Below are 11,481 nucleotides of genomic sequence, written 5' to 3'. Positions count from 1 at the left end.
ATCACACAACAACGATCAGCTCGGTGGATCGTGATATGCGGATACGTGTCTGGGAGGAATTCTCTTGTCACATTGATGTTGCCCATGCTGCAGCTGGTAGCCATATTGAACACTTGTAAGACAGGAAATAAAAGAAGCTTGTGAGTAAATACTTGGGACTTAGCTGGAGTTTTCTATTGTTTTTCCTTATTAAAATATTGCGTAATGAAATCGGTTCATTCAGTTTGAATAACCCTGTATATATACACACACACACACATACATACACATGCACACACTATGGGCTTCCATACAGTTTCCATCTACCAAATTTGCTCACAAAGCATTGGTCAGCCTGGAGGTGACAGTGGACATCATTTGTCCGAGGTGCTGTGAATTGGAATTGAAACCCAGAATTCAATGACTTTAAAGTGAGCTTCTCAACCATGTGGCCATGATTCCACTTATATAACATTACTGACGAGGATGCATGGAATAAAAACAAGACAAATAAACAATCACTTACTTGAATAAAGGCTAGTAACAGGAATGGCATCCGGCTGTAGAACAATGCTTCAAAAATATGTATTTGTTCGACTGATTCTGTTATGGATGAACAGACAGAACGCAAGCAAACTATTTCTAAAAATAGTTAAACAAATGAGCTACTTTTGTAGAAATGGTGGATAAAAAGTGACTTTGGTAATAACAATATAACTTTTTTAAAGTGTTATAATTGTCACATTACTGAAAACTGGGTCGTTGGAATTGCTTGTACCTCATATCTCGACATTTAGTGTGTTCATAATTTCCAATGCTTTGCGAGTGAATTTGGTAGATGGAAGCTGCAGAAGTTCATCATTTTACACACACACACACACAACCAGTGTTTGTTTATTTCCATGTAGCTTAGCAGTTCAGTAAAAGAGACTGACAGAATAAGGACCAGGCTTTAAAAATAACTACTAGGCTTGGCTGTGTGGTAAGGACCTTACTTCCCAAACACATGGTTCTGGGTTCAGTCTCACTGTTTGGCACCTTGTGCAAGTGTCTTCTACTACAACCCTGGGCCAACCAAAGCCTCATGAGTGGATTTGGTAGACAGAAACTGAAAGCCCATCATATATATATATATATATATATATATATATATAGTGTGTGTGTGTGTGTGTCATTTAACGTCCATTGTCCATGCTGGTATGGGTTGGGACAGTTTGACCAGGGCTGGTAAGCTGGAAGGCTGCACCAGACTCCAGTCTGGTTTGGCGTGGTTTTCTATGGCTGGATGCCCTTCCTAATGCCAACCACTCCGAGAGTGTAACAGGTGCCTTTACATTCCACTGGCACAGGTGCCACTTGTGTGACACCAGTATCTGCTACGACTACAATTTCACTTAGTTTCATGGGTCTTCTACTCAAGCATGGCATATTGCCTAAGGACTCCATGAGGCCCAATGCTCGTGTGTGGTGGGTGGGGATCTTAGTGTCTGTGTTTCTCCCCACCACTGCTTGACAACCGGTGTTGGTGTGTTTACATATTCATAACTTAGCAGTTCAGTAAAGAGCCCTATAAAATTAGTAACAAGCTTAAAAAGAAAACAGTACTGGTCTAAAAAGTTCAACATAGTGCTCCAGCATGGCCGCAGTCCAATGACAGAAACAAAAGATAAATATCAGATTTTTTTTTTTTTTTTCAAAGTTCACTTCTCTACTGCATGGTTTTCAGTTCAGGCCCAGTGCATGACACCTTGGGCAAGCCATCTGGTTCGCCACTCCTCAGTTAAATCGTCCAACCCATGCAAGCATGGAAAGCGGATGTTAAACGATGATGATGATGATTATTATTATTATTATTATAGGTGCAGGCATGGCTTGTAGGTGTAGCTGTGTAGCATACTTCCCAACCATGTGGTCTTGAGTTCAGTCTCATCGCATGACACCTTGAGCAAGTGTCTTCTCCTATAGCTTTGAGCCAACCAAAGCTTTGTAAGTGGATCTGATAGACAGAAACTGAAAGCTGTATATTTGTGTGTACCCTTGTGTGTACACATGATTGTAAACGGGCATTGCTGTTATACAAGCATTTGGGGGTAGGGGTCAAGTTTTTATTTTTCCATTTCTAATCTGTGAAAAAATGTGTCTGGCCACAAGGAAATATTACCTTACTCAGAAACTGGCATGGAAAAATAGATGTTAAACTTTGATATATTAAATTTCCTCTAATGATGTGGAGAAATTTCAGTCTGATTAATGTATTATAAAAAATGTGATGAAAGTATTGTAGTGGTGATTCAAAACTGAACTGTTAGGTAACCGGTCGGACATCACTCCTAAACCACACTAGTTTCATGTGATTGGTCTATCAAGCAGCCAATTGGCATCAAACCATTGTGTGATTCAGTCTTTGAGAATCTTCTGCTTTTGGTGGTAATTAATTTCAGAATATTGAGGAAGCTGAGCAATGAGTGTCTCCATTCTTGCCACACCAGACGGTATGCATTTTTACCAACCAGACAACCCAGGAAGGCAGCTAAGACAGATGACAGGATCCTCTGTCACCACGAATGTAGCACAATTGTTTCCAGTCATATTCAGCATGCTAGTGGAGGCACAATGGCCCAGTGGTTAGGGTAGTGGACTCGCGGTCATAGGATCGCGGTTTCGATTCCCAGACCGGGCGTTGCGAGTGTTTATTGAGCGAAAACACCTAAAGCTCCACGATGCTCCGGCAGGAGATGGTGGCGAACCCTGCTGTACTCTTTCACCACAACTTTCTCTCACTCTTACTTCCTGTTTCTGTTGTGCCTGTAATTCAAAGGGTCAGCCTTGTCACACTGTGTCATGCTGAATATCCCCGAGAACTACGTTAAGGGTACACGTGTCTGTGGAGTGCTCAGCCACTTGCACGTTAATTTCACGAGCAGGCTGTTCCGTTGATCGGATCAACTGGAACCCTCGACGTTGTAAGCGACGGAGGGCCAACAACAACAATATTCAGCATGCTACATGTTGCCATATCAACAACTGACCATAAACTCCTATTATGTAATTATTGCCACTGCCATCTGTAAAAGACCAACACAGTTTGTCTTTGTGTGATTTGAAAATCTGTTAAATGTTTGAGTGTTGTTCAATTACTTCTTCATGCATCCCAAGAAATATATTTTCATTCATCAACTGGTCATCACCACAGACCAGACCACATCAGCATAATTCATCTACCGTTTTTTTTTTTATGTTCTCCTTTTTATTTACAGACATTCCTAGTTTTTCTAATCACCTTCGATATAGTCAATATGAGTACTGTACTTGACAATGACCAAATGGAAACCCTCTTGGATATAAAAGCCTTACTGATCGGATATGGACTAAGAATAGCAACATTTGTAAGTATTGTGCATTTGTGCATTACAAACTTTTTCATTTTCATTCTTCACTGACCTTAAGGTCATCTTTTAATCTTTAGCACACTGTAGGTGCATCATGTCACCATATGAGTTTTCTCCCCTGTAGTAACAGGGTGGTAGCAGGGGAGACAATTCTAGAGAAAATGCAGTGTGCTTAAGGTTAAATTCAAGCACTTTAGCTTTGCATTATGAGTAATCTAATCCAGGCATATTCTGGTGAGGAAAATTCAGAAATATGAAATGGCTTCAAAGCCAAAAGTTCCAGAATGTTGCACCAGTATATTGTTAGCACCACCCTCAGATTTGCTAATAATGTAAATATTAGGGGTTCAGGCATATTGCAACTTTTACCTTCATTGAATTTCATGTGCTATTTATTTTGATTATAATTCGATAAAATTTATTCTTGTTTTATAGATTTTGTCACTGGTTCTGGTGTGGATAGAGAAGAAATCTGGTTTTTTAACATCTGGTGTACAATTCATCTTTTGGTTGTTGTCTCTCCTTTGTCAAATCATTCCATTTTATAGCCAAATTATTCTGAAGGTAAGTGAAATGTTTAGATTGATATATTTTTTACTGCTGGGTCTCATTGTACCATCTGTTGATGCATGTGCAGAAGTTTGTGTGTGTGTGTGTGTGTGTGTGTGTGTGTGTGTGTGCTTGTATATGCTAGATGATCTTTGGAGCAGCTTTTGTGCCACTTTGGAATTATCGGTATTGTATGAACTTGATGTTTGAAGATTCACCATAGGCATAGGAGTGGCTGTGTGATAAGTAGCTTGCTTACAAACCACATGGTTCCGGGTTCAGTCCCACTGCATGGCATCTTGGGCAAGTGTCTTCTACTATAGCCTCGGGCCAACCAAAGCCTTGTGAGTGGATTTGGTAGACAGAAACTGAAAGAAGCCCATCGTATATATGTATATATGTGTGTGTGTGTATATGTTTGTGTCTGTTTGTCCCCCCAACATTGCTTGACAACTGATGGTGTTGTGTTTACATCCCCGTAACTTAGCGGTTCGGTAAAAGAGACCGATAGAATAAGTACTAGGCTTCCATAGAATAAGTCCTGGGGTTGATTAGCTCGACTAAAGGTGGTGCTCCAGTATGACCACAGTCAAATGACTGAAACAAGTAAAAGAGTAAACATTTGGAAGCAAGGCTTAATGATGCTTAAACCTGGGTTGTTTTGAATATCTCGTGATAAAAGCATCAAACCAACCAAAGACTGTATACCAATAGTCCTCTTGAAATCACTGGTGTCATTAGAGAGAAATTCAAGCAGTTTACAGGACATTGCTGTAGAGGTAGGCTAGAACTTGTTAGTAACATTGGTAACTGAAGAAATCCATCAAGGAAATGTGTAGGAGAGCTGAAGGTGGCTGTGGTTGATGAGACCACAAATGGAGCCCTTCTATAGGAGAAGAATAGCTTGATTCTTGCTGCCCCATTCAGGTGAAGAGTGCAGAACCAAGGTGCGAAACGTTTGTGACGCTGAGACACCTGTTGACGATATGGAAGGCTTCCCAGCATTACAATGGATTGAGATCTTGCAAAACTTCTGAGTAACTCCTGCAATTTCTGCGAGGAGCAAAGCATCTCTGATTATTCCACGTACGCACGCACGCACGCACACACACACACACACATACACATACACACACACACAGAAATAACTAAAGAAAAGCAGCTTGGAACTAGGCATGGCTGCTGAAATTAGCTCAAGATGGCTATGCTTGATAGGAGACAACAAGTGGAACCCTTTCATTGGTGTGAAAGGTAGCTCAGTCCTCACTACCCCACTTAGGTAAAGTATACATACCAAGGAGAAAAATGCTTTTGACCCTGAAATACCTGCTGACGATACGAGACATTTTGCAGCATTGCAATGGCTTCAGTAGAACTTGGAAAATCTCTGAAAAGCTCCTACGGTTTCTCTGTGGATCAAAACATCTCTGATGTTTATTTCACCTGCATCAGCTATTTGCAAAAACCTTCATCGATCAGCAGACATGAGATGTTACTCTGCTGACAATCCCCTCCCATCAACACTTTGTTGGACCATGATACCTGGTGTAATAGTTTGCCTGAGCATGCTCCGATTTACCTGATGGAACTTCAGTCTAATCTTCAATACTGCACAACTCAGATATTCTTGAGCACTGTTGAGATGAATAGTTTGGCTGTGCCCCAGCAAGGCTGCAGTCCAATGACTGAAACCTGCAAAAAGGTGTACGTTTTAAAGAAGCTATTCTTATTTGGCATTTAGAACCACAATCTCAGTACTTTTATTTGCTTTTCACAATTAACCTTTACTGTAGAATTCATCTCTGCTCATTTTGCAACAGTTTAGGTGTTCTAAAGCATTTACTGCTCATAGAATCTTTTTCATGAAGGTATGGCCATGTGGTAAGAAGTTTGCTTCCCAACCACATAGTTCTAGGTTCTGTGCCACTGTATGGCATCTTGGGCAAGTTTCTTCTAATAGCCTCAGGCCAACCAATTTATAGGAATGTAAATGCCAGTTGTCAAGAGGTGGCGAGTGACACACACACAAATGCGATGGGCTTCTTTCAGTTTCCATTTACCAGATTTACTCACCAGGCTTTGGATGGGACTGAACCTGGAATCATGTGGCTGGGAAGCAAACTTCTTATCACACACACACATACATACATATGCGACAAGCTTCTTTCAGTTTCCATCTATCAAATCCACTCACAATGCTGTGGTCAACCTGAGACTGTAGTAGATGACACTTGCCCAAGATACCATGTAGTGGGACTGAACTCAGAACCATATGGTTAAGCAATGTGCTTACCATACAGCCACGCCTGCAACATGTTTTTATAGAAGACTGAAACGGAATGAAACTGCTTCTCTGATGGTAACACTCACTTACAGACATCACATGTTATCAGGACAAAGACACACACACACACATAGCTCCACGTACCCTCGAAAAACAACTTATTAAAGACTATGTAAAGCCAAAAGAAATGCCCAGCGCAGTCTAATGAAGGCTAGTGGACCAAAACTTTGAAGTCACTTTCGTTCCTTTTCTTAAAGTTTAATAAACATTTTCTCTACAAAAAAATGTATTATTCTTAAGTTTGTTAAATTGGCCAAATGGTTAGGGTATTGCACCTGTGATTGGTAGATCATGGGTTCAATTCCCAGACTAGGTGATGCATTGTGTTCTTGAGCAAAAGACTGTATTTCACATTTCTCTAGTCTACTCAGCTGTGAATAAGTAACACTGTGACAAAATAGTCTTCCAATCAAGGGAAGTGTTGGCCGGCATGCCTAACCAGTATGGTGGCATCATTTGAAGGCTAAAACAATGCAAAGTGCATTGTGACTAGTGATGTACAACATCCAACTGTCTGGTCAATACCATGATACTGTGATTTTTAACTTAACATAAAAACAAACATTAAAATGCATGTGCACACACACACAATGAGCTTCTTTGAATTTCCGTCTACCATATCCACTCGTGAGGATTTGGTCAACCCTGGGCTATAAAAGTTTAGAAGACACTTGTCCAGAGTGCCACACAGTGAGACTGAACCTGTAAACATGTGGTTCAGCACTGAAGAAATATCTTGTTTCATATTTTTGAACCTTTCCCTTCTGTCCCAAAGTCCTGATTTTCATATCCTTCCTTCTATTTTAGAATTCTGTGTCTTTGATTTACTTACCTGTCTGTTCCAGTGCTATGGCTCATTCAGCCCTCAAGCTCTTTCTATAACTCCTCTCCTTTATTCCAGAATTATTGTAATCCATTATAATCCAGTTCCATTTTTATATATTTCAGGATTACAACACAAATTTATTTAGGTTTATCATGATGTGCCTCACTTTTGGACTGACAGCATTGGAATTGATTTTGTTTTGCTTTGCTGAAAAGTTTTCATACGATAGCCGAGGTTACTATGAATTACATTCCAATGAAGATCTTTCTGCTGTAAGTAAACTCCTCAAGTAATATTCTTTGATATTTTGCCACTGTTACCATTATTACTATTATTTCTAATTAAAAGGCAGCAAGCTGATAGAATCATTACCATACCAGGTGGAATGTTTAGTGGCATTTCATTCATCTTCATGTTCTCAGTTCAAATTCCACCAAGATCGACTTCGCCTTTCATCTTTTTGGGGGGTCAATGAATTAAGTACCAGTTGAACACCGGGGTCAGTGTAATCAACTAATCCCTTCCCCCTCAAAATTTCAGGCCTTGAGCCTTTAATAGAAAGGATTATTATTATTATTATTATTAAGGCGGTGAGCTGGCAGAATCGCTAGCACGCCAGGCGAAATGCTTAGCGGTATTTCGTCTGTTTTCACATTCTGAGTTGAAATTCCGTCAAGATTGACTTTGCCTTTCATCTTTTCAGAGTCAATAATTTAAGTACCAGTTGTATACTGGGGTCGATTTAATCAACTAGCCCCCTCCCTAAAAATTTCGGGCCTTGTGCCTAGAGCAGAAAAGATTATTATTATTATTATTATTATTATTATTAAGGCGGTGAGCTGGCAGAATCGTTAGCACGCCAGGCAAAATGCTTAGCGGCATTTCGTCTGTCTTTACATTCTGAGTTGAAGTTCTGCCGAAGTTGTCTTTGCTTTTAATTTTTTTAGGGGTCAATAAAGTAAGTACCAGTCAAACACTGAGGTCAATGTAATCATATTCCCATGCCTTGAAATTGCTGATTGTGCACTTGAAGCTCTAACCATTGAGCCATGCACCTTCACTGGTATCAAAAGTATAGACTAAATCTCTCCCTTCAAAATTGATGGCCTTATGACTAAAACAGAAATCATGAATTTTAAAAGGTGGTGAACAAGCAGAACCATCAACATGTCACTGTAACCTTTCCAAAACTCTCTTTGATTAAACTTACTTTCTTTATCAGTGACCCCTAATCACTTGTTTTCACAGCTTTCCTCATCTAATACCTGTTGGAGGCAGTGAGCTGGTAGAATCCTCAACATATTGGACGAAATGCTTAGTGGCATTTCTTCCATCCTTTTGGGCGTGTTAAACCAAAACATACTTGCCAAGTACTGGGGTCAAAGTAATTGGCTTTTATCCCTCTAAAAACTTGCTGGCCTTGTGCCAAAATTGAAATTATCCTTACCAAATGCGAGTGAGGTCAGTTCTACCTTTCATTCTTCCAGGGTTAAAATAAGTACCGGTTGAGCACCAATCCCTACAAAATTTCAGTCCTTATACCTATGCTAGAAAGAATTATTATTAAGGTGGGGAGCTGGCAGAATTGTGGGCATGTCGAACAAAATGGCGAGCAGCATTTCGTCCACATTTACATTCTGAGTTCAAATTCTCCTTAAATCAACTTTGCCTTTCATCTCTTTGATGGTTGATAAAATAAGCCCCAGTTTAACACTGGGATCTATGTAATCAACTTACCCCAACTCCTCCCAAATTGCTGTCCTTATGCCAAAATTATTATTATTCCTTTAATTTCTCTTTTTTTTCTTTTAGAACCCCTGTCCTGAAGATACAAGTTCCTTTATAAATAAGATGTCATTCCATTGGTTAACAAGGTATTTTCAAATTTTTTTTTTCCTTTTCTATGTTTTTTTATTATAATTTTGTTTGAGAATAATGAGCGCACACAGGGATGTGCAGGTGCATGCGCAAATGCGGAGATGCAAGCACAAGTTTAGGCACAAGCACAAAGATGCACACAGGCACACACAGATGCATGCATATGTGCATACATGCATGCACGCAAGTATACACACACACACACACGTGTATGCACACAGGCACACACAGATGCATGCATATGTGCATATACACACGCACTCAAGTATACACACACGTGTATGCATGCACATATATATGTTGGGCTTCCATACAGTTTCTGTCTACCAAAATCCTCTTAGAAAGAATTTCTTAGTCTATAACTATTTTAATAAACACTTGCCCAGTGTTCTGCAGGGAGACTAGAACCGGAAACAATATCATTACAAAACAAACTTCTAAACTACAGAGCCACGATTTTGCTTAGAACTTTGCATATAACTAAAGTATTATTTTAGGTCTCATTTTTAGTGTATATGTGTTATTTTTTTTATTTACTCTTATCCATTTTTATTATGTTGTAAAAATTTAAGAGCTTAACTCTTGTGCTATTGCTGGTGTTTCCCCCCCCCCCCACTTTTGTTTTCTTGTTGTAGAAGTGGGTGGATATTAATGGTTGAGTAAAGAATATTGAATGAGGGCGTGTTTTAGTTCAGTTCAGACGTACCAGTCGATATAGAATTTATGTCAATTATTTCACAACAAGGTTTGTGTTGTTGTTGTTGTTGTTGTTGTTAGTTTTTACTTGCACAAAGAACACAGTGACACACATAACAGCTGACTTGATTGTGTTCGTATATTCAGGTATCAAGGTTGCATATCTCATGGCTTCGTTCATTCACCTGGATATATAAGACGTGTGTACATACATACATAGACATTATGCATACTTACTCAGTGTCAGTCTGCCATACACACTATATATATATATATATATAACACAATCTCACTAACACAAATATACATGCACACACTCACTCACAAATATATATATACACACTCTCACTAACACAAATATACATACACACACTCATTCATAAAAATATATATATATACTCACTCACTCACTCACTCACTTACTCACTCACTCACAAATATATATATATAAACACTCACTCACTCACAAATATATATATATAAACACTCACTCACTCACAAATATATATATATAAACACTCACTCACTCACTCACAAATATATATATATATATATAAACACTCACTCACTCACTCACAAATATATATATATAAACACACTCACTCACTCACAAATATATATATATAAACACTCACTCACTCACTCACAAATATATATATAAACACTCACTCACTCACTCACAAATATATATATATAAACACTCACTCACTCACTCACAAATATATATATATATATAAACACTCACTCACTCACTCACAAATATATATATATATATATATATATATATATACACACACACACATGCATAATATATATTTACATATATATATATATACGTATCACATGAATTATTTATATACACACTTGTCCGCACTCACAGACACTTGTACGCACACGCGGGCCCATGTGTGCACACACAGACCCTCATATGCACATACAAACATGCATCTAAATATAAAAATGTCATGACCCAAATGCATTCATATACAACAAGACGTATACAACACATGGTAGTATATTGATTTTCAATTGACAAAATCATTCAATCTTTTCTAGTTTTGTCCTGATTAAGCAGAAAAATTGATGTCATCTTGTCAACATTATATTAACCACAGATTCTCTTTGTCTGATAGGGTCCCCGCCTCCTGTCTAATGTTTATATTTTTTTCTTTTCTCTGATATGTGAAGGCATATCTCAGAGCTCTATCGATAGTAATGTCACTATAGAAATGAGGAAGAAATAGTTAAAACCTGTTAGCAAAACGTCAAGAAGTGTCAATAGACATTGCGAGACTGAACTGTTTTGTTTACTATGACTACCTCATGTGGTGGCTTCTTCGACCATTGTTGGTGTGTGTGTGTGCAATCGTAGCAGTTTTAAATTAGTCATATGTGTATCATACTAAATGTATATACACCTTTGACAAGCAAGAGACTGGTTTCTGTCAGATAAAATCACATTCCCGAAATGTGTCACATATGCCATTAAATATACACTATTTTTCACCTCTGCCAAACCCCAAATATCATCCAAACCCTTACCCCCAAAACTCCAATTAAAGAACTTCTTGTATTATTATGCTTTACAATATAGGTTCTTAAAGGGGGCACTACCCCACCCCCCCCGCCGGTGGGCACTGGTGTCTAAGGGATTGGTGTGAGGTTGGGGGTAGAGAGAAAGGAGGCATTGGGAAGAAGGCAGTGGATTGGGGACGCTATGAATTTATATAGTATTGTATAAAAATTATATGTGGGAGGTGCGTGGCTTAGTGGTTAGGGTGTCAGCACCATGATCGTAAGATTGTGGTTTCGATTCCTGG

General features: G+C 38.8%; 1 protein-coding gene across 1 annotated transcript in view; it reads left to right on the top strand.

Moving 5' to 3' along the window:
• Positions 1 to 11,481, top strand: part of LOC106876830 (multidrug resistance-associated protein 1-like) — a 54,222-nt gene that overhangs the window by 6,590 nt on the left and 36,151 nt on the right. The window contains exons 3-6 of the mRNA XM_014925546.2: positions 3,237 to 3,365; positions 3,804 to 3,932; positions 7,210 to 7,359; positions 8,900 to 8,961. Of these exons, the coding sequence (XP_014781032.1) occupies positions 3,237 to 3,365; positions 3,804 to 3,932; positions 7,210 to 7,359; positions 8,900 to 8,961 (470 nt within the window). The remainder of the gene's footprint in view (positions 1 to 3,236; positions 3,366 to 3,803; positions 3,933 to 7,209; positions 7,360 to 8,899; positions 8,962 to 11,481) is intronic.

The sequence above is a fragment of the Octopus bimaculoides genome, chromosome 22 (genome assembly GCF_001194135.2).
Source record: "Octopus bimaculoides isolate UCB-OBI-ISO-001 chromosome 22, ASM119413v2, whole genome shotgun sequence".
In the NCBI taxonomy this organism is placed as follows: domain Eukaryota; kingdom Metazoa; phylum Mollusca; class Cephalopoda; order Octopoda; family Octopodidae; genus Octopus; species Octopus bimaculoides.
This window is presented reverse-complemented; position numbering and strand designations above follow the sequence as displayed.